Source organism: Zootoca vivipara, chromosome 10, assembly GCF_963506605.1.
Source record: "Zootoca vivipara chromosome 10, rZooViv1.1, whole genome shotgun sequence".
Classification (NCBI taxonomy): domain Eukaryota; kingdom Metazoa; phylum Chordata; class Lepidosauria; order Squamata; family Lacertidae; genus Zootoca; species Zootoca vivipara.
In genome coordinates, this window is record NC_083285.1 from 39079947 (window position 1) to 39103958 (window position 24012).

Below are 24012 nucleotides of genomic sequence, written 5' to 3' on the forward strand. Positions count from 1 at the left end.
AAGATTGTTTCTTATGTGTGATTTGTATATTCAAACAAATATTCAAGATTGACCGCAATATTGTTCACAGTCAAACTACTGTCCCTGTTACTACTGTATATGTATAGATTGAAATGTCTAAGTCTGCACCAGGCATTTTTCTTACATTATATTCTGGGGGTACCTAACTGTGTAGGATATGCAAACACGTGTTTGGAAATGGGTGTAGTATTTGTGGGAACCAGTGTAGGTCCAAATACTAAAATATGTGTTATGTCTTCATTTTTTTCCATTAATATCTATGCTAACAGATTATTTTTTTAGTAAACGGTCCTATATAATTTTATATAAAAATACTTCAAGGGCTGTTTTGTTTGAATAGCTTCTAATGCTAGAGCAACAATAAACTTTCAGGGTTCTGACCCAACATTTATATGATATTGAAAGACAAGATCTATACTCTCTGGCTAATAGAACTTGTTCCCCCATAGTTATGCTACTTCACCTTATGCTATTTCTGTAAAGAATATACAAGCTCATAAGAGCATTCATATCTGCAGTATTCAAAATGTTTTACCGAAAGCCATACTCCAGGGCAGTTTTGTTTGTTTGTCAGGGCATCAAGGCATCAAGATAAAAGATGGGTAATGCCTTGTTTATCAGATCAAGTTTCATATATCACAGACCAGATGGCTATTTTTCTTCCTAATTGGCATGCACGTAAGAGATCAACTGGTTGCCTGTATTAGTTTAATTAGAGAAATTGTATCTTTTGTGTCCTGTTACTCTTATTCCGTGTTTTAACCTAAACAGGTCTTATGGCCATAATGTAATCCCTTGGATAAACAAAATTTAGAAGAGCTTTCTTGTACACAGGATTTCCAACCAGGCAAACAGAACTATAATTAAAGTTCTTTAATGAGTGAGGCAGGTATCTATATATTGCACTTTAAATTTTGATTTATAGTCAATTTTAATCAGATTGTTACTTTACATAGGCTCTCGTTTACCCCAAACTGAGCTTATACTTTGGTTAACAAACCAACTACTGCTTCAATACAGATTTATTGGAAAAAAAACACACAAAAAATTTCCATTTTTAAATACAATGAATAAAATGAAACATTGCTGGACTTTGTACTCCACTGTTAAAATTGTCGTGCACCTCTATTTTCCCCCTTCTGTGTCTTAAGCGGTATCTTCTACAGCACCTTCAGAAACCACTGGCTCCTCTGGATTGACTTTTGGATGAAGCCTTTCATACAGCTGTACCTGAAAATGTAATGGTCATAAATTCACATGTATAAGAAAAATCCTAGTTTTCTCTTTATAACCATAGTCCAGTGCAGAGTCAACTGCACTTAAGACCACTAATTTCAATTTCAATGGTCTTAAGTGTAGAATCTGAGGCCAACGTATATAACCTTGCTTGACTCCACTCCAGTAAATGTTGTGTATATGTAAAAATAAGACACTCTAGATTAGATATTGCAGATGCAAAAGCATTGTGTAGGCAAAAACTGTACATACTGTACAGCTCTTGTGTGTGTACATTTGGCACCTGCTGTTAGATCCTATCAACTCATGCCATGAAGTAGAGCAGGGGAGTACATATTAAAGGGTGACGAGCAAACAGGAATATATTTTGATGGAGCTGGTACTTCACATGAGGATTTTTTTTGGCAGAGGCCAATAAGTTTCATGCTTCTAGTACATGCATGCTTCACAAAACGTCTGAGATTAGGTTCTGAATACATACAGGATATCTAGACAGGTGGACGCTATCTGCCTATGAAATACCGGTACATATGAGAAAGACTTACAAAAGGATACTTACCCACTTAGATTTCCAAAACACAAAGTTATCTATAAAGTCTTCTTTGCCAAAGAGAAGTTTGCTTTCCACAGTTTGCTGAAATCCCCCTAGAAGATAGTTGGATTAACAAATTGATCTCACACAAGACAATTCAGTTCCGGCACCAATATGGCCCACTCATGCTCACTCCCCTCTGGAGAGAAAGTCTCCCCTCAGTACCGAAAAACAAAGATGGGATTTAGAAATTGCTCTATAGCTACTCAGCAATCTTATGTCATGTGAGGGGAAGAGGATTATTTCTAAAGATATCTCCTTGCCATATGTCAGATATGCTAAACTTGTTTCCACGTAAAGGACCCCTGGATGGTTAAGTCCAATCAAAGGAGGCTATGGGGCGCAGCACTCATCTCGCTTTTCAGGCTGAGGAAGCCGGCATGTGTCCACAGCTTTCCAGGTCGTGGCCAGCATGACTAAACCGCTTCTGGTGCAATGTGACACCGTGACAGAAGCCAGAGCGCACAGGAACGCAATTTACGTGCCCACCTATTTATCTACTTGCACTAGTGTGCTTTTGAACTGCTAGGTTTCCAGGACTAACATGCTAGAACAGTGTTGCTCAAAGAGTGAGCTAGAATCAACCAGTGGGCCTGGAACTACTTTCAGGTGGGCCTTAGTGCCACAGCCTGCCCACTGACTCCTCACTCCCTTGCCCTACCTTGCCCCATCATTCTTTCTACTATGTCATACTAGTAACATGGACTCAGCTATACAGCTGCAAATGCTGTAAAAATGTTTTAAGTGTGTTTTAAGTGCAATATACATAAGATGGCAATGGTGAGCCTTATGGAGAATTCATTGTTTGCTTTTCCTTTCTTCCTAGTTTTATTTTTCCCCATACCATATTTGTATACCTCATGGAAGTTGCTCACCTCCCAGGCCTTAGAACCCAGCTTTGAAAATCTGCTTTTAACTAAGCAATTCTCTGCTTTTAACTTAGCAATTCTAAAGGATAGAATCAGAATCCGAAGCAGTTCATCTGTTGACTTCTGAGGTGGGCATTCAGGTGTGTCTTTTATGTTTCCTCACATTCTTATTGATAATTATTGGGTTTTGTCATTGTGCTGCATCTTGTGATGCAGGGCCGGGGGGGGGGGGAGCAGTCACTCCCTCACAACAAAGTATATCTTAAGAAATCTGCTTAGTCCTTTGTATTGGAGCTAGAGGGAGGAGCTGCTCCCCCTTCCCCTGGGTAAAGAATAGTAAGAAACAACATTCCATTATCTTGGATCGACATGCCTCTTTTTTGGCCTAAATGATGTCAAAGCACAAATGATGGCATTAGTAGAGGAAGGGTCATAGAAGCTTCCACAATGGTGAGGAGATGGCATTTGAAATCAGATCTGCCTCTCCAAGATGAGAGCTCTCTCTACGGAAAGGAACATAGTGACACACCCAGGAACTAAATCATCTATTCAGATATGATCTTCATTCCAATGGGTAACTTCTTAACAGTCCTGTTTTCAAAATAATCAAAATATTTTGACTACATTTGGGTCAGGATTAATTTTGAACAGATCACACATTATTGTGGATGCAGCTCCCTGAATACTACTTTACAGGAATGCTTTGTTTCATTAAAGATATATAGCAATCCAAATTCAAATGAGCTTCAGACTGCGGATTTCTATGCTTTAATCAAAGCTTAATCAAAACTAGAAAAAATATTACCTGCCATTGCACTTACGATGGCTCCCACAATGAATGTGACCATAGTTCCTATTAGGCTAAAGTACAGATAGGACAGCGAGTAGAAATACTCATGAAGAAAAGATCTGAAAGGGGAAAAAAACATTTCCTTATGCTGTATTGATATCCAAAAATTAGCTTAAGCATACTGTAATTTAAACTGACAAAGGCTGCAATCCTATATACACTTACTGGAGAGTAAGCCCCACTGAACTCAGTAGGACTTATTTCTGCATAGAGTGAGACATATATATGTTGGACGTCAAAGCAACAGGCGCTATAATACATTCTCTACTCCCAGGCGCCGCGGGGAACGCGGTGGCGTCCTTCCAATGTGAGCGTGCAGAGGGTACTGGGAGTGGGTGGCCGGCGGCTCCTTCTGGGAGAGCGGGGGTGGGATCCTGTCCCTGCACCGCCGGCGCCTTGGCTCTCCCCGCCGTCCTCGACATGTCCACCTTTGCTAAGGAGCTGCAGCTGGGCCGCCTGCCCCCTCGCCCGCCGGAATCTGCCAGGGGAACCGTGCAGACCCTCCCCAACTTGTCCATATGGTATGCGAGGGGGAGAGAAGGGGGTGGGGTGGAGGGTGACGTCACACGAGGGGAATATAACATCACACGCCGGGGGCAACAGAGGGAGGGGTGTCGTTACATCATGTGTCTGTCTTGGGAAACGGGGCCCCTGACAGAGCCACAGCAACACGTGGCCGGGTACAGCTAGTCTAACATATAACTGAAGTCTTGTGCATACCTTTGAGGAGGTGTAGGATCCACAGTAGTAGTTAATGGTGTGGTGAAAGTAACATTGTATTTCCAACAGCCTGCTGTTGAAAGGTGTAATGGCAATGTTTTTTCACAAGAGGGAGGGTATATGAGAGACCCAAGTCCAACCCATAATGTAACCAAAAATCCACAAATGAGACCTAAAAATGCACCCTGAGAAGTAGAAAATTACACACAATGTAAACTCAACATGAACAATAGGGACAAATCCTTTCAAAACAAGGTCCTAACTCCAATGTTTAAAATCACTTAATCAAATATAGGATCCCTGGAGGCTAGTGTTTGGGCACCTTTTAAAAAAACTCATTCTGCTACAGTCACTTAGGATATCTAGAATTTTGTTATCTCTTTGTCATGACTGTAACAGATATGTAGCCAGACTATGTAAGGGTAGTTGAAATAAGACGTTAACTCTATTTCCTCTTTTGAATGCTTCATTTCATTCTTCATCTCAATATCTCCATCAGCATTTTGATCAGGTGGATGACAGCATTCATTCCATTTTTTAAAAAACATAACCTCAAACCATTATTCACGAAGTCAGGAATCTAGGCTTACACACTTTCTCTTCCCTAGAGTGCAACCGTTTCCTGGCTCCTATCCTCATTAATGCCAAACCATACCTTGCTGGATAAGACAATATGGCAAGCAATGGTTTGTCTCAAAGTAGGGTAGGCAGCAAGGAATCATTACAAACAAGATGACAAGAGGAGGAGAGTGAATGAGCACTGGACTCCTGAATGCCTGTTGACAGAATGCCAAACCATAGCTTTGCATTATGTGTGAACAAATCATGTGTCTGTGTAAAGTTACTAAATAATGAAGGCACAATAAATACTCTGTGGACTGCTAAAATACTAAAGTATAAAATGAGCTCTCTTATACCATTGCATATTAACAAGCAGAAGACAAAAGAATTACTTACTATAGGATTTGCAAAAGGTAAAAGGATGCCCATAGCAAATATCCCCAAAAGAGGTCCACCAATTATTCCAAAAATACTGAGCGCAGCCTGAAGGATGGAACAAAATCAAGGTTGTTAGTAAATACAGGGACTAGCAAAAACAAAAAGTAAACTAGCAAAAAGTATAAGTTCTATGGGATTAGAAATTGGCCACAACTTTATTAAGATTCAGATATAGGCTCAGGCATTGGGCGTTTATCCTTCCCAGCCCCCAGCCGGGGGTCTGGGTAATTTCAGGGTTATCCAACATGTGTGGGGGTTGGGCTAGCTCTGGAGAACATATGTTCAAGCAGATAGCCCGCCCCCCCTTTTGCCACCGCTGGAGGGGGGAGGGCAATGATGGCCTCTGGGCGTATGGTCAATGCCTCCCCCTTAGACCCATTTTCAGGAACCCTGGTATCGCCGCCGCAATGGGGCGGGGGTCACCGCCCCCATGCCCCCCCCATCTATATAGATGACTAAAGGATTCCGCCCAAGGCCTGCAACCACCAAGGTTGTGACGAATTGCTACGGGAAAGGCGAAACCTGCCAATGCAGGGAAATTCCTTTCCGGCCCTTCAACAGCGGCCTTGTCATAGCAACGCCTGCGTGCGTGGACGTACGCCTGTGGAAGAGGAAAAAGAAAGGTTAACCTGTAATGCAAGCATTAATTTTGAGAGTGGAGGGTGGGAAAGCTCTGGAGCCGTCGGCTGCTTCCCGGGTATGTCTCTCCTTCTGCTGTATGCACTGTATACAACACTCTTCCTACCTGGCCAATCCCCCTGGCAATGCCTCTCACGGATGGATTGGACAGCTGACTGGGCGGAGACCACAAGCATCCAGCCCGGGAAGGCAGCACCAGCCTACGAACTGCCAGGGCTGCCCCGGGGATCCCAGGGGGCTGCGCGCAACCGCACAAAACACGCACCCCTTTTATGTGGAGAACGGTCATTCTTTCACTCTGCCTTGAAGTTCATTTGACTATGGGGGGGGGGGCTTTTTAGGAGAGGCCCCTCAAAAAGATACAGCTCCAAGAAATCTGTCATTTCAGGTGAGGGCGAAGCTTGACACATCAGCAGCGACACTCCTTCCCCCCTTTTTCCCCACTGTTTTAAAACCAGCAGCTCTGCTGATAGTTTTGGCAGTGCAGGAGCTTAGCTCAGGCCACTGCTCCTCTTCCTTCCTCTGAGAGTCAGAACTCAAAGCCCTTAGCCACTGAACCTGCCAGCAGAGCACTTAATGAGGAATATATAATTTTCTGGAAATATTCACAAAATCTAAGCAAATTCTTCTAAGAACTAGAAGTCTGAGAATAACCGTTAAATGCTTACCTGTAACAAAGCACCCATCTTGGATGCCAGGCCAGCCATGGCAAGGCACACTGTACCAAAAAGCAGGTCTAAATGAATAAATTTATGAAAGTTTATATGGCTTATTCATATATGTAACAGACTGAAAAGTTTAAGACTTATTTAAGACTTTCTGCCTTCTAATAAAAAAAATCAAGGACAGCAAGTATATTAGAGTTTGCCACTAGGAATTACCAAACCAACAAAATGCTTTGATTTTACTCCCTTGGCGGAAGTGAATATGATTAAAACACACACACACACACATACCAACAGAAAATGTTAGATACTGGTTTAATTATAAGATTATCATGCAGAAAAATGGAAATCCTATGTTATATCCTATGTTATCATGGCTGATAACAATTTACTGTACATTGGGTATGGCTAACCTGCAGCCTAATTATGGCCCAGCATTTTGGCTGCTGTATTGGCAATTTTAGGTGGAATATTTTTTTCTGAGCATCAGGTGGCTCTGTGGAGCCCCATAGCTGCAGTGGAAATACAAGTGGTAGTGATCATACCTCTTCCACTGGCATTGCATGAAGCTGTAGGCAGCACAGGAACCAACAGAAAGTATAGGGCAAAAGCAAGTAGATGGGCTGGGACGAAGCTCTACCTCATTTCACAGCAGAAACAATGACATAATCTCTTGGGGCACTATTTGCCTATCCTCTGCATGCCAAATAAATAAGCTTTTATCAGAGAGAAACCACTGTGTAACCTAAGCAGAGAAAGAGGTAGGTTACATTAGCATGTCAGCTGCCACTTCTATTTTGAAAAGTTATAAAGTCCTTTCCCTTTGGTCAACTTTTGGAGCCCATGCCCACCAGAATTCTTCATAAGGCTAAATGTTCTGCAAATGGTACTAAAGCAATAATGTCTGCATCGGTTGAAATTGCATCTCTGCTGTGTAGTCTGAGAAGGGGTATGGCTATGGCAGTCTGACTGTGGGGGCTTGTCATGAAGAGTGTCTGCACTTCAGAATTGTAACACTGGGTAAAAAGGTGAAGGGCCCCTGGATGGTTAAGTCCAGTCAAAGGTGACTATGGGGTGTGGCACTCATCTCGCTTCAGGCCGAGGGAGCTGGCGTTTGTCCAGACAGCTTTCCGGGTCATATGGCCAGCATGACTAAACCGCTTCTTGCGCAACGGAACACCGTGACAGAAACCACGTTTACCTTCCCACCACAGCATTACCTATTTATCTACTTGTACTAGCGGGCTTTTGAACTGCTAGGTTGGCAGGAGCTGGGACAGAGGAACGGGATCTCACCCCGTTGCGGGGATTTGAACTGCCAACCTTCTGATCAGCAAGCCCAAGAGGCTCGGTGGGTTACCACTATAGAGCGGCGGTGAAGAATAATGGAGCACAGCAGCCAATGTTCTCAAGCCAACAGATCCTCTATTTGTTGGGGCCAAGGCCACTTTTACAATACTCACTTCAACAGGCAGGCCCTGGAGGTTGGTCATGGATCAATGCAACCCTTGGCCCTTGCTGTACATGTTTCATTGTATACAGTTTGTGACTGATGCAGGAAACCACAGGCCCATAATTCAAATCAGTTGCTTTTTGTATTTCTGTCTGGCTCCTTGAGACTTCCTGATGTAACTGTCATGATACTGTCTAAAGTAAATTATAGTGGAGAGCCAGAGTGGCTTAACAGTTAGAGATGTAAGAGGTCTAGGATACCTAGGTCCAAAACTCACCACTACTGTATCTTAAATATATCTTAAATATATATATATATCAATCAGGGTGGGGAACCCGTGGCCCTCTGAATGTTGTGGGACTATAGATCTCATCATCCCTAATTACTGGTCATGTTTTCTGGGACTGATGGGAGTTGGAGTTAAACAACATCTGAAGGGCCATAGGCTACTTATCTCTGCTCTAAACAATCACTGTGCAAAACTGTATGTAAATACAGTAATCCTATAAAGAGTAGGTGGAAGACACAAGACCCAGTTCACTTGTCACATTGAACCATAAATTTACAAAACTATGGTTTAACATGCAGCATGCTGGCACACACTAAGTTCTCGCTCCACTCTGTTCCTCCACCGGTCCTGTCATGCTGTTGGTAAATAAGGCAAAGTCTGCCCTGACATGATGTCCAAGCCAGAAACAAAGGGTGGCTTATTCCACATAGCTGTCCAGTGAGTTTCCTTTATTACACCAGTGTTTCTCAACCTTTTTTGGGCCACGGCACACTTGTTCCGTGAAAAAAATAACGAGGCACACCACCATTAAAAAAGTTAAAAAATTTAACTCTGTGCCGCCCTATATTATAATTATGACTGTAAGAAACACTTGCCAAATATTGCTTTCCGGCGGGTCAGTGATGTGTATTGGCGGCCGCCAGGCTCGTTTGCACTGAGCTTTGGGAAAGAGGAGGAGAAATATTGCTTTCCGGCGGGTCAGTGGTGTGTATTGGCGGCCGCCAGTCACGTGACAATGCAAATCGCCCTTCTCGTCGCCGCACGTCGCGGCACACCAGCCAGCATCTCGCGGCACACTAGTGTGCCACGGAACAGTGGTCGAGAAACGCTGTATTACACATTTGAAGTCATTTTTCCATTTGGATTTTAGTGTTTTAGTCTATAAAGAAGGCATAATCCTATATAGCAATGAGACAGCTGCATTTACAAAGAGTTTTATTATGTCTAAGTCTCACTCAGATTTTTTTTAAAGTATCTTAACTTCTACAGCTAGTGAGAAAAAATAGGATTTTTTATTTAAAAACTTAAAGTATCACATACAACTTACTCATTCCAATGGAAATCCTTGACATCCTTGAGTCAGACATCTTAAAATGAGGTTTAATGAGGTCTTCCATTGTTACAGCAGCTAATGCATTGATGCTGGATGACACTGTACTAAAGAATATACAATTAATTTTTTCTGAGGTTTGCATGTGTGTTGCGGTTGCATGAATATCTTAAAATTGAGACAATTTTGGGAGCAGGGGTGGAGAGGAACAAAACTTGAGCTACAACAGAAACATTGTCCCAATACAGTTCACAAAGTGGTAATGGCTTTTCATCGTATTCTCAGTCTGTCATCTGTATTTACAAAAGTTTGATGAGAGCTTTCCCTGCCACTGATTCTGGTGTGTGCCAAAAGTGGTAAGACTTTCCTACATTAAACACTTGGTGAGCTGGTCATTTGCATTAACAATCTGTGACAAGTAACACTGAACGGGGAAGGTACTCATGCCAAGCCACAGAGCTAATATACCCAAAAGCACCACAGTGCCAGTGAGGCTGTGATGAGGCATCTATGGTAAGTCCGCTCACCTGTCTTGGTACGGTGGTGTTGCGGGACGGCAGAGGCTTCACTGGGGCCTCGACAAAGGAACTGCAACAGCGTTGCCCTTCTTGGTAGGCGGTGGGAGCTTAAGCCCCCTCCACCTATCAGGAACTGGATCCTAGCCTGCACCAGGCTTTGGTGAATGGGGATGCAGGCTGGGGACTTGGGCTGTGCCAGGGGGCGGAGCCGACAAAGCAGGTAGACTTCCCTCAGATCCAGCCCTTGCCCATTTAAGCAACCCAACTGAGGCACTACCTGTTTGTTCCTTCGCCAGGTTCCCCCCCACTGCCCACCCATCCACCCTCGGTTTAAGCTGAGAGTCAATGACTTTGCTGTAGCTACTGTGGTTGCTGTTCTTTAAGAGGCCAGGTAGGAATTTGCCCACCGGACTAATTGGCACTGACCTGGTGGTTTTGCCTACCTCATAGCAATCGTCACAACTGGTTGGGCATTGGGGCAATCCTTTGTTTTGGATGAAGGAGAGGTTGTAGTCTCTGCCTGCCTCTACAAACGCTGGGGTATCCCGTTAAAGAGATCCGGGGGGGGTGGCCATGTCCACATGCCCCAGGAAGGGCCAGGGCCGAAGGCACTCCCCCAAATGGCAGTCCCTGTGGGGGGTTACCCTATTGGATGTAAGGCTTAGGAACCCCTGTCTGGATTGACCATGCGTCACTTCCGGCAGGCGGGACGGAAGTATTTTGATTGCCCCATGCCCAAGCCAAACCTCTTTCATCTGTATTCAATTAGGTTGTGGCCTGTATTGATCCCAAACCAGTCTCATTGGTCTCTTATTTGCATGGGTATGGGTATGAGGAACCCAACACCTGGTCCTTTTGCTGCCTCCTGCAAGCCTGGACTCCAGCTTCCCTTCCCCGTGGGGTGGGGGGGATGGCAGGGGCAGAGGCACTGTGCACCTTTTAAAAACTAAATTATCAGGCAGGGGAGAGGAGGACATGATTGCTATCAAGATAACAGAATTAGGGAGGTTTAAACCTTCCTTCCCTCCCCAGGTGGAAATGACATTAGATTTATCCTCCCCACTCCCACCCACAGCAGCCAGCATCGGGGAGTTCCCTTTGTGCCAGTGGGAGGATGGATTTAAATCAAAATTGTGCCTGGAGAGAGAAGGATTGAACCACATGCTGTGAACTTGATAGCAATTGCCCCTCCCATCTGATATTTAGATTTAAAAACAACAACAAAGCAATTCCCTATTGTGTTGTAAAAGCCTTTCTAACCAAGAGCCCACTGTTTGTTCCCTGTATTTTCCTGTGGCACATTATGGTTATGATAAATCAGTTTAACCCATCCATGAGCTTTTGCATGATAGGAGTACATAGGATCGAGGGTCACACTGCATGTTATATCATGATACTATCCAGTTTTGCCATCCAATGAAGCTGAATGTTGAAAGCTTCAGGACAGACAAAAGTGAAACTATGAAATTCACTAGCACCTGATGTAGCAAAGGCCATCAACTTGGATGACTTTAAAAGGGGACCAGACTAACGGAGGATACTGTTTATGGCTACTGACCTAGACAACTACATTCTACTTCCACCATTGGAGGCAGTACTACTGGTGGAGGAATGGGAGTGCGGAGGGAGCGGACCGCCCCCGGCACCACTATTCCGGTAGGGTGCCATCGCGCAGCCCCCCCCCCCGGACATGCACCGCGCACCCCCCGTGCGCCATGCCCCCACAGGCGGCGCCCCCAGAACGTGCGCTACACTGCTGCGGTCGGTGCGCCACGCCCTCGCGGGTGGCATGCCATGTCCCCAGGATGCGCCCCACGCCCCTGCGGGATGCTATTGATTTTTTTTAATGCAATATCAAATCGTGTGTTCAGCGTAATGCTTAATTTGGCTCGAGAGACATTGATTTATCATTTTAAAAATTGGCTGAAAGTCGCCAGTAATTTTCTAGAATCCCAGACCTAGGATCGCTTAAAAATGACCTGGATGTCCCACTGAAACTCACCTTAATGTCCCACTGTAGGTCCCAGCCACAAAAAGTCCTGGAACTCCTGGAAAGTCACCCAAAATCTCCATCACCAAATATGGAATGAGCTATAAAAATAAATAAAAAATCACCACCGAGAAATAGTAAACTTTTTTGCTTTGAAGTTTAGAAACTCAATCATGGTTTGAAATAAAAACCTAACTTTAAATTATTTAGGTTTGAGCATGTCCTTGTAACACTGAACACACACACACATATTCCATTGATTATGAAATATAGCACACTAGGTTTGGAGAAGTGCCCTTTGTTTGCTGAGAACGATTTGTTACTCCAGCTAAGTTCCATGTAAGCCCTTTTAGAGAGGTCGTGGCTTCAGGGCAAAATGTACACTGGCTACAAAACACAGAGGTCACCTTGGGTGCTTCCTACCCATACACTACTGTGGGTGAGATTCACGGGGTGTTGCACTATGTGCTTACATTCCAAGCATATTCTCCACCATAAGATGGAGGGCTGACACACAGCTGGAGTTGCCCAGCCACCGAAAAAGCTTGGTGGGGCTGGCATACAGACCACTTGAAAGGCTTCCTGGTTTTCTCTGTGGGCTTAGAAGCCCATTTTACAAGGGGTGTGATCACTTGCAGCTGAAAGAAGTAAGGGAGGCAAGACCACAGGGTGAATTCAAAGCACTAAAGATAAAGAAGGGACCAGAGGAGTTGTGGAGAGCACGTAGAAGGTGAGGAAGGGGGGGGGAACACATAGGTGAACTGGGAGGGAAAGTACAAGGAGAAACAGGTATGAGCTCAAAGCAGAGTATTAAGGAGAAGCGAGAGACATATTTTAACTGGAGGAAAAGGTAGCAGAGGGAAAAGTTACAGGGAAAAAATCTGATCACATATCTCTGTTTTGGACAAATAGGAGAGACTAGGCCCATGAATGGGACCCAGGTGGCGCTGTGGTTAAACCACTGAGCCTAGGGCTTGCTGATCAGAAGGTCGGCGGTTCGAATCCCTGTGACGGGGTGAGCTCCCGTTGCTTGGTCCCAGCTCCTGCCAACCTAGCAGTTCGAAAGCACGTCAAAATGCAAGTAGATAAATAGGAACCGCTACAGCGGGAAGGTAAATGGCGTTTCCATGTGCTGCTCTGGTTTGCCAGAAGCGGCTTTGTCATGCTGGCCACATGACAGGGAAGCTATACGCCGGCTCCCTCGGCCAATAATGCGAGATGAGCGTGCAACCCCAGAGTCGGTCACGACTGGACCTAATGGCCAGGGGTCCCTTTACCTTAGGCCCATGAATAGATGTCTCACAAGCCAAATAGGCAAGTAATTGAACTGAACCAACATGGTTGCATAAACATATATTATTTCTTTCTACAGAAGATGCATATTTGAAAGTCCTGCTCTGTTGGGAATGAGATGGTTACTTGCTTCATGATTTCATGTCTATTATTTCAAGTAAAGTGGCAGTTTTCCTTGTCCCTGATGATCATAACTTGCTACCGGTAATTATGTTTTCTTTCCAAAAGGCTTTCTTAAAACTTAGTTACGTGGAAGAAAAATATGAATCTGATCTATTCTGTGTGTAACTCTTTCACTTGACAGTAATACTAAACCTGATCTGGTGCTCCCACAAAGCCTGAAGTCCATGGATCACAATCCTTGTATATGGAGTACATGGAGAGTCCACTGAGTACTGCAGAACAAAGAGTTACACAGAGTCCCAAAAGATTTAAATAAAGAGAGCTGTAAGAAAATGTTAGAAAAGTAGGTTAAAGAACCATTGTTCTTGCTGAAATTATATGAAAGCAGAGGTGCACTAGGGTCCCTTCCAACTCTATGATACTATGAACACAGTTGCAAATGCATCATGCCTAAGGTACAAGGTAATCCCTACAAATTAATGCAAAGTGCTTTTAATTAATTACAGCGCACACCACCAAATGTTTGGACAACTTTGCTGTCCAGTAGGACTACCTTTGAAATTCTCTTCCTGATTTAGAAGCTATTTCATGGATTGGCAAGACTACAGTTTATTGCTAAACCAAACACTGAAATCTAATTTCACTTTATCATTTTGCAAAGTAGAAACTTACATATCGGTAACTTTAAGAGGCTTTAAGCAAATATGCAACTTAAAAGGAGTGTGCCTTAATAGATTCAACAAAGCAGATTCAGCAAAATGGCAAAGTACTCAATAATCACTTTCCATAACTGTTTGCAAATCAGTAAGAGCTGATCAACAGTGGAACAGATTCCCATAAGAGGTGGTGGACTCTCCTTCCTTGGAGGTTTTTAAGGAGAGGTTGGGTGACCATCTGCCATGGATGTTTTAGCTAGGATTCCTGCATTGCAGGGGACTGAACTAGACTGACCCTTGGATCTCTTCCAACTCTAAGGTGAAGTCCATGCAAAAAAAGATCAAACAATCCTCACAGGCAGGAGCACATGAGGAATCCGCTAGTGCACCTGAGAATATTTGGACTGGAAGAATGGATTTACAATATGTAGTCTTACAGTTTTGCATGAAGTCTTGATTTGCAAGCAAGGTATCGTTGAACCTGAGACTGATTTACTCCATATATGCCAAGCCAAGTGAAACTGCCGCCAATGATAACTGTCCACACAGTATGCCTTTGCAGAGGGCTTGGGTTAAAGCTAAGAGGAAAAGGCATATAAAATTAAGGGGCAAGTTCTGACATGGAAAAAAAATGAAGAATTCAGTGGGGGAAAGGGGGAATGTTAGAACTTTGAATGAAATTCCTCTACTTGGTAGCCTGTGCTCTACTGATACCCGAGCTCTGACATCAATATAGCCAGAAGGCGGTGGGTTTGCTGTGGGAAGGCCATAGCCTTCCCAGCCCCTTGACATGATTGCAAACAAGGAGAGGTTTATGCCAACCCAGGAGCTGGCATAAATCAATTCCTTTTATTTTCCTGCCATTAGAAACAATGGGAAGGATATAGTTCCCCCCCCAAAAAAAGTGGAAATAGGATAGAAGATTCCAAATATGCACCTCCACCCTCACTCCTGCTTTATCAGCAAGAGCAGGAGCATGAGGCAGGATGAATGGTCTTCAGTTCCCCCATCACCCATCCAATAGGCCTGAAGTCTTAAGCAAGTATGCATTTCACATTTATAAGCTTTACCATTAATTTGCTGTTCTAATACCACTCAGAGATAGATATTTTATCAAGGAAGTTACTTTCTCTTGATTTGTCCACCCACTGAAATGTAAATTCCCAAACTTTTCAAAAACCTTTAAGAACGTCCTGGGTAACATACTAAGGAAACACTTACTCCCAGAATCTTAGTCTTCCTCCATGACGAGCATCATTCATAACAGCAGCAAATCCTCCTTTAATTACTAAAGTCCGAAAAATCACTGCTAGAAACCCACATATCATCAGCATAAACTGGAAAACATCTGTCCAAATCACTGCTTTTAGGCCACCCTATATAGGAAAAGCACATGCAGTATATGTTTTTTAAAAAGTCAGTTCTATCTGTATAGATATACGCACATATATTTGCACATAGATGTTCTATCATGCTACATTATGTTACTGTATTTATTGTTTGTAAGCCGCTTTGGGATTTATTTGAATCAATCAATATACAAACATCTCGGGTGTCCTTGCTCAATAAATCTTAATTGTTCTCTTTTAAAGTTGTTTATTTGCCCTCAGAAAAGGAAGTTTTAAGAAGTGCTGAACTTTGCTTGTATTTCAGCTGAAAATCAAACAATCTCAGCCATTGGGGTTTTCAATTTCAATTTGAACAAAAGAATATGAAAAGAAACATATTTTAAATTATATGTAAGATTCCTTTCTGACAGCATACAACTAATATAGGATGGGAAGGAAAGATAAATTTTCCATCTTAACTCTAAAGCACTGAAAAATGATCCTGTTTTTACCCAGTTACACAATGCATTTCTTAACCTTTTAAACCAGATCCAGGAACTAGATTTCCTTCTCTTTCCTTCAGTTTAATCTAGAAAATGGAATATATGTACACAGGAGTCTTACAGACAGGTGTTTATTGTGGGATCTTCATGCATGGAAGTTTCTTAAAGCATCCACACAACATTGTTGGCATCAAAATGTCAGTCTGTATCCCTCCCCCATTTAATCCAGAGTTACCCCTTCCATGGAAATTTTTTGAAGTTAAACAACAACCCAACCCTGTCACCAACAACCCACTTGCAATATTTCTGTATGCATCCTTCTAGAAACATCCAGAGATTCACATATTAGACATCTATGTAACTGATGCCATGATATACCCAAACTACATTGCTGTGACAGGGAGCTAGAGATGTTGAACAGAAAATTCACAGCATCTCACCAAACAAAGCTTTCAAGCATTTTTTCTGGTAAACATGAACTTTACAATATTATAAAACCAGCATGTGTTTGTAGCATAGCCTTGTAGATAGGCCCAGAATACTTACTAGCCTCCAAAATTATTTTACTAGCCTGCTAAGAAAATTTAGTCTCAATATGTGGTATAAAGGCACATGAAGCCACAACCTTGCTGAAGATTTGAACCTGGTCAGCACTTGGATGAGAGACCTCCTGGAAATCACTTGTATGCTCTTATCTCTCTGACCAGCACTGACAAGAAGGTAAAAAAATGTGTCTTCTAGCAAGAATACTGGTAGAAGGAGGGATGGAGCAAATCCCTACAAGGAATTCATTGTTGCCTATGGCCTCTAGGCAAGGTTAAATGCAAGGCTGATATAACATAAATACATAGATCATGAAAAATAGGATCCTATACCAAATCTGAAAGTAAAAGTTGGGATCGATTTCTTTCTTTACTGGAAAATCCAGGAACCACAATGTTTATTAAAGTGAACTGTTCACATACCAGAGTGCAATAGAAAGTGCAGACTATTCCTGTTGAAACAACAGACCCCCACAACTGAAATCCTGTAACTGAAAGGGAGGGGGATAAATAAATATTCTTTGAAACATTTCTAGGGAAAACATATATTAATTAATTAATTAATGCAAAGAAGACAAAACAATAAGTGCACATACGAATCTTCATTACATTTACAAATTTAAAGTTTGCTATAAACAAGAAATGTAAATACTACTTGGATGGTGAGTAGCAAACATACTTGAACTGTGGAATGGCATACCTGCCAGACCTTAAAATCACCATTAGGAGGCCCTTCTCCAGGTTTCCCCTAAATAGGTGATGCAGGTGACCAAAGGGAGAAGTCCTGTTAGGTGATGATATTCAGCCCAGTGCTTGTAGTTGGCCAGGCCAGGTATTGGGTCAGAAGGATCTCTGTGATGCTTTTTCTCCTCTCCCCACCAGGACCTCAGGCAGCACTTTAGCAGAGGGAGAGTGGCTGTGCCACTTTTTAGTAGGAGCCAATTTTGACCCTCATTTGCAGTTTCTGCCTGCCACTATGCCCTGCTCCATATGTCTTTCCTTGGGGGGGGGGGTGACTGCATGGAGGGGTCACCTCAAATCTGACCCTAGTGGGATTACAGAATGCCCTCATCAGTGAGACTCTCCTTAATTCTTCTCCCTTCTCTCACATTACTAAAGGACTAAAAGCTACAATCCTGTACACACTGACTTGGAAGAAAATCCAATTGAGCAGTGGGACCTGGAGCCAGGAGACCCATGGGACCTGACTGAGCCCCCAACCCCCAACCCTACTATCCAGGGAGTCATCTCACCACGCCTGCCTCCAAGGAATGCCCTGGAAAGATCCTTGGAGTTGGTCTCCAGCAGCAGAGGGACCAGAGGGGGAGACTCTCCACACTCAAAAACATCTGTGCCAGGGAGTTCAGGCTGAGGTAGTTGGTCAGCAAAGGCTGGGAGTCTGCTACTTGCTGAAGGTCTGCTACTTGCTGAAACAACATATGCCTTTCAGCTCATTACTCCTGCAATCTGAGTTCTGGCTGATCTTTTAGTGGATGACCTCTGCCTCACAGCTGTGCCTTTGGATTATGTTTGACTCAGGACTCCACCCTTGTGCTTGACCCCTGCTTCACTTTGACTTTGCTTAATGCTACTGTGTTGTGTTTTGGACTTGAGTCTGCAATGTGACCTGTTGTGTAGTTTTCTTCCAGATAAACTCAGTGCCTGAGACCTAACCCAGCTGGAGTAGGATAATGCCTCTGCAAATGATTAAAATAATTTCATGAATAGCCAAAATATAAGAGTTATTATTTCAACTACCACATATATTTGAAACATTACATAAGGTGTATTGATTTCATTTTCTTATTATTCACAGGCTACAGGGCAAGCAAAATTTGACTCAAGCTTTTCACAAAGGTACTGAAGATTTCACACAAGTGAACCACCTAAGTCAACATTAGTTTTTTGTCCTTTGCTAATGGTTTTAAACCAGGGGTACCCAAACTAAGGCCTGGGGGCCGGATGCGGCCCAATTGCCTTCTAAATCCGGCCCGCGGACGGTCTGGGAATCAGCATGTTTTTACATGAGTAGAATGTGTCCTTTTATTTAAAATGCATCTCTGGGTTATTTGTGGGGCCTGGTGCTTTTCATGAGTTGAATGTGTCCTTTTATTTAAAATGCATCTCTGGGTTATTTGTGGGGCATAGGAATTTGTTCATTTTTTTCCCTCCAAAATATAGTCCGGCCCCCCACAAGGTCTGAGGGACAGTGGACCGGCCCCCTGCTGAAAAAGTTTGCTGACCCCTGTTTTATTTTTTATTTTTTTGAATGATATTTATTTATTTATTCCCATCACCAAACCTGAACATTGTTCTTCATGCTTGTATACATATGCATATACATATACATATACATACATATACATACACATATACATTTATGTTTGTTTGTTACAATTTTTCGTATCGTATTTCTAATCCTCCTTTCCCAGAGAAAAAAAGGGAAAGGAGAAAAAAAGAAAAAAAAGAAAGTAAATTTTATCTTTGGACTTCCTGTTATCTCCATCAGCATACTCTCCTCTTTTTGTCGCAGAGTGTATATTCAATCCATGCTATCTCTGTTTTTACATATCGTTTGACACTCCTATTTCTTAAGGAAACTGATTTCTGCAAATCCAAACAGATTTTTTCCCTTTTTTACTCAAACGCTATCATAGAAATTTTGTTCTCAGTATATTTTCTAACATATTTCTTGCTGACCCCTGTTTTAAACGATGTGTTCACATTACCTTGACTCAAAGCCAGGGATGGCGAATATATAACAATTCCAGTGTATAAGATCTGAGGAGATGAAATAAACACATGTTAGATGTTCTTTTAAAGAATCATCTGTTCTACACCAGGGATGCCCTCCCCGCGAGGAACAAGCACAAAAGCATTTAGTCCTTAGGCTTAAGCAGTGCTTAGGCAAGGGGGGGGCGGAGAAGCTGAATAACACAACCAATCATAGAACACAAATAACAACATATACATACCATACATACTAACATTACTATTGTGGCTGAAACACTACCACCTCACAGTCCTTTGAGAAAAAGCACCAATTTGATTTAAGCACAGTGGTACCTCGGGTTAAGAACTTAATTCGTTCTGGAGGTCCTTTCTTAAACTGAAACTGTTCTTAACCTGAGGTACCACTTTGGCTAATGGGGCCTCCCGCTGCCACCACACCGCCACCGCGTGATTTCTGTTCTCATCCTGAAGCAAAGTTCTTAACCCGAGGTACTATTTCTGGGTTAGCGGAGTCTGTAACTTGAAGCCTCTGTAACCCGAGCTACCACTGTACCATGAAACAAACTGAACAACATAAGCAGTATGTAAAAACAACAACAACCTGAAATTTCAAAATAATTGTCAGTATACTGTGGAAACCTACATAATGATTACACATTTTAAGTGAGCATTTTGCCAACAAAAACTCCAGTATCAATGAAATAAGCATGCAAACAAAATGAGCGAGTCCAGTTCTTAGTAACATTTGTTTTTTTGTTTTTTTTAGGAAATATAAACTTTATTTCATTTAAAAACACATACAAAATCAACATAACACAACATAACACAAAATCAACATAACACAAAATAAACACAACTCATGCATTCTTCAAATAATATCAAACTAAATCAAATCATAATAAATCAAATTGAAATCATACTCAAATCATATTTAAATCACATATAAAAGAAAATAGCTAATCATTCATTCTAAATTATATTTTTAACAGCAATAAAGACAAAAAAAGAAAAAAAGAATCCCAATTCTCAATAAATCCCCTATCCCTCCCCCCTCCCCTATATTAAAAAAAATGACTTCCAATCACCTTATACCTTGGTCTATTATTGTTCTAAAACCGGAAGTCCCTTAGTCACATTTTTTCATGCAACGCAAGACATTTTTGGCTCACACAGACTTTTGCTCCATCTCTATACTATTTATTTATGTATTATATTTATAGGTAACCAATGCATTAAAAAACACACATAGCAAGAATAACATACAAAAATTAGGTGAAATTGCTTACAAAAATGTATACAGTATATTAGGGGAAATTCACACAAAAAATGCAGTGCATAATTAAACTATGTAACTCGCTCCTACAGGAGACAGTGGTGGCCACTTAATTTCAATGACTTTTAAAGACAGCTAGACAAATTCATGGAGAATCAGGCTATCACCTGCCAATATCCACGATGACTGTGTTCTACTTCCACTCTCAGAGGCAGTATGTCTCTGAATACCAGCTGCTGTGAAGAGCCGGTAGGCATAGTGCTGTTAAAATGAGGTCCTGCTTGCAGACTTCCCATAGGCACCTGACTGGTCACTGTGAGAAAAGGACTAGATGCCCCATTTGCCTTATCCTGCAGGCTCCTCTTCTGTTCTTAGTATGGATAATCAATACAATTTTCTGCTTTACTTACTGTTAAAGTCATAAACATCACTGTTCCAAGCAGTCGCATTTTTTTATTGTATCGAAGCTCCAAGTACTGCAAAAGAGACAAATTGCTTTTAGATACAAAACAAACGAATTCATATGAATCTAGCTAAGAAGCGGCTTAGTCATGCTGGCCACATGACCTGGAAGCTATACGCCGGCTCCCTCGGCCAATAATGCGAGATGAGCACGCAACCCCAGAGTCGGTCACGACTGGACCTAATGGTCAGGGTCCCTTTACCTTTACCTTTTAATATGTAGAAATAGGACTGACACGATTTCTTGGGGGGGGGGGTCTGGCTTAAGACTGCAGTTCTATGCACAGCTGCTCGGAAGTTAAATCTCAGTGAACTCCCTGAAACTTACTTCTGAGTAAATATCTATTTGAACAGACCATGCAAAGTTACTGATAGACCTTCTCTATAGCTAAACACAGCTCCTGGGAATGGAGGCACTACAGATCAGGGAAAGGGAATGAGAGGAGAGGGTTAAACACCCTCTGTGATCTGCAAAGCAGCAGTGTGCTAATAAGTTACTGTTGTATTTAGAGCCCCACCCTTTCTTTCCCCTCCTTGAGCAAATGCACTCTTGCTGCCCATCAGCCAATTGGCAGTTGGAAGCACATCTTGCTCTGGTGAAGGAACACCAGGAGCTCATTTTAAGCTCCTGATAGTTCGTTTGATGCCCCACCCTTATGCACCCCCCAATGCCTGATGTCATATATGACTTAGATGTAGGGTGGGTGGACATGGCTTCCCCAAATGAGGCCTGGAGGGCCAAATTTGTGACACACAGCGTAAATTAATAGTGCAGAGTCTTTTTCAGTAAAAGAATAAAAGCTTTACTGAGTTAAGCTCAGTAAGTAAAATAAATAAAGATAAATAAAAATAAACTATGCAAATAACAGCATAGTGAACAGAAGATTAAACTAGCTTCGGAGCATACACAGAGTTTCCATTGAGCACAGGCTCCACCACACACACACTCTAGGCTCCACACAGTGATTCAGCATGCTAAATGATTCTGCAGCTTTTCATCATTTCACAACATTTCTAGATTCCTTTACTGCTTCTGCTTTCAAATACCTTTGTCACATGACAATTTGGTCTAAACTTAAGGACGGAGGTTCCCTGCCCCTGTTCTAGTTAAGTCAGTTTCAAAGATGACCCTGGAGTGGCTTCATGGCTAGAGAAAATGACTGCTTTTTATATATGAAAGTGGTGCCAGAAAAACAACAGATGGAACTGAGGAAAAGAAAGAAATAGCATTTCCATACTACCAACTTCAAGGGTTTAACGTATGTTCCCCATGCTCAGTTCATCATCAGAGGCTCTACTTTGAAGCTGTGGCTCCTAGTAGGCAGCTACCAGGAGTCTGTGAAATACAGTACTTTGTCTATTGAGATTTGCCAGATCCAATTCTTAATTGTTTTACCGTAGGTGACTAGTAACTTGCTGGATAGTCCCCTGATTTATTTTTAAAGGCCTTAGGGGTATATTTACTATGGATAACCTGGGGGGTTAGGTTTATACAGTCCTTGGAGCAGATGCTAAAAGTCTGCTTACCTCATAGGTGCTGACGATATGCAGCCGGTAGTAGACAGGTAGGAACACTTCAGCAGACACCAGCACCATGATGACATAGGCGAAAGCGAAGAGACCAAAAGCGATCCCAAAGCGATAGACCTCAGCTGGGGTCCCCAGTACTGTCACCGCTGACATAAAGCTGGCTGTGAGGGACAATGCAACTGGAATACAAGTTAGTTTGCGGCCAGCCATCATATAGTCATCTTGAGTTTTGTGTACTCCCCTGGTGGCAAAGAAAATGCCGATTACTGCAGAGCAGACCAACATGGCTACAAAGACGACATAATCATAGAAACCAAAGCGTTCAGCTAGTGCTACGGGGTCAAGAAGCAGGTCGGTGGAAGGTGTCGTCGTCGTCATGGGGCTCAAATGGGAGGCAACAGATAGGCAGACTGGGTTGGAGAAATAAGCATATGCGCTGTGGATCTCGTTACCGTGGTAACAACGGTGCATTGGGTTCCTTAAAGTCACAACAGCTGACTGTAATGCCGTCCTGTTTACCATACACTAACCTCATGCTTTCCAACAGGGCCTAGCTCACAGTAGTCCCCTAGCCCAACCCTAAATCTAAATCTAAGCCTAACACTATGGGAAAGGTGGTGCTCGTTTAGAGCTCCCTGCTCAACAACAACAAACGCACCAGAACTTGAACGGAGATGGATATTTATGGTAAATAAGGAAAACTTTGCTATATCTTTTTTTAAAAAAAAAACAGAAAGGGGCCCCAAATTGGACAGGTTCCCTGGTGGGGGGGGGGGAGGGTTAAGAGAAAGGGGGAAGCTTAAGAAAGTAGGTCACTAGATAGAGTGATAAAGTAAGCAGAAATGATCAAGCTTCTGGAGAGAGTAAAAGGGACTACACAATTCAAACAGGTAAAATAAAACTTCCTAGAGACAGACAGGGAAGGAGGCTGCAGGCAAAATGGCTGCCAGGGATGAAAACCCATAGGTCAGCAACCTTTGATAAAGAAAAGAGGGGAAACGGAGTGTTACAATACAGGAAGAAGGTTCTTTAAACACTGTAAAACTTTACTAGAAAGTGAATTGTTAGAAATAGGCCAAGAAGAACACTTCAAAGCAGATGAAAAACAAACAGCAAAAGCTACAATAACAAAATGGGGATTAAAATTAAAGCAGCAAACAACAGTTCTTTCAAAGTAAGTTAGGTTGCAGTGGGACATTTTAAGAAAGCTACAGAAACTAAAATAGCTGCTACAAAAATATTAGAGTCAGAAGCTTTCTCTAATAAAGGTAAAGGTACCCCTGACCATTAGCTCCAGTCGCGGATGACTCTGGGGTTGCGGTGCTCATCTCGCTTTACTGGCCAAGGGAGCCGGTGTTTGTCTGTCTTCCGGGTCATGTGGCCAGCATGACTAAGCCGCTTCTGGCGAACCAGAGCAGCGCACGGAAACAGCGTTTACCTTCTCGCCGGAGTGGTACCTATTTATTTACTTGCACTTTGATGTGCTTTCGAACTGCTACCGTGTTTCCCTGAAAATAAGACACTGTCTTATATTTATTTTTCCTCAATAAGACACACTATGGCTTATTTTCAGGGGATGTTTTATTTTTTATTACGCGTCCAGCCTCGCCTCTTCCTTGGCGCCTTGTAGAACTGCACCTATCACCATGTCTTATTTTCGAGGTATGGCTTATATTG

The 24012-nt window shown here is 42.6% G+C and overlaps 1 protein-coding gene across 1 annotated transcript; it reads right to left on the reverse strand.

Moving 5' to 3' along the window:
* Nucleotides 1-1167: 1167 nt before the first annotated feature.
* Nucleotides 1168-22677, reverse strand: LOC118091140 (sodium-coupled monocarboxylate transporter 1-like). Its single transcript, XM_035127801.2, has 15 exons — nt 22333-22677; nt 20754-20819; nt 19067-19118; nt 16761-16828; nt 15186-15340; nt 14402-14542; nt 13501-13630; nt 11905-11993; nt 9382-9491; nt 6595-6662; nt 5246-5332; nt 4289-4473; nt 3524-3627; nt 1817-1902; nt 1168-1251 (listed from the first exon to the last, which is right to left on the reverse strand). The coding sequence occupies exons 1-15, from the start codon at nt 22618-22620 to the stop codon at nt 1168-1170; spliced, it is 1713 nt and encodes a 570-aa protein (XP_034983692.1). The 5' UTR covers nt 22621-22677.
* Nucleotides 22678-24012: the final 1335 nt, after the last annotated feature.

Excerpts from the sequence above, each read along its gene's own strand:
- LOC118091140 (XM_035127801.2), bottom strand. The coding sequence starts at position 22,620 with ATGTTGGTCTGCTCTGCAGTAATCGGCATTTTCTTTGCCACCAGGGGA. Across the intron at positions 13,631-14,401 it reads TCAAGACTTCATGCAAAACT|CTCTCTTTATTTAAATCTTT; the intron begins GTAAGACTACAT and ends ATTTTCTTACAG. Across the intron at positions 5,333-6,594 it reads AGATGGGTGCTTTGTTACAG|GCTGCGCTCAGTATTTTTGG; the intron begins GTAAGCATTTAA and ends TCCATCCTTCAG.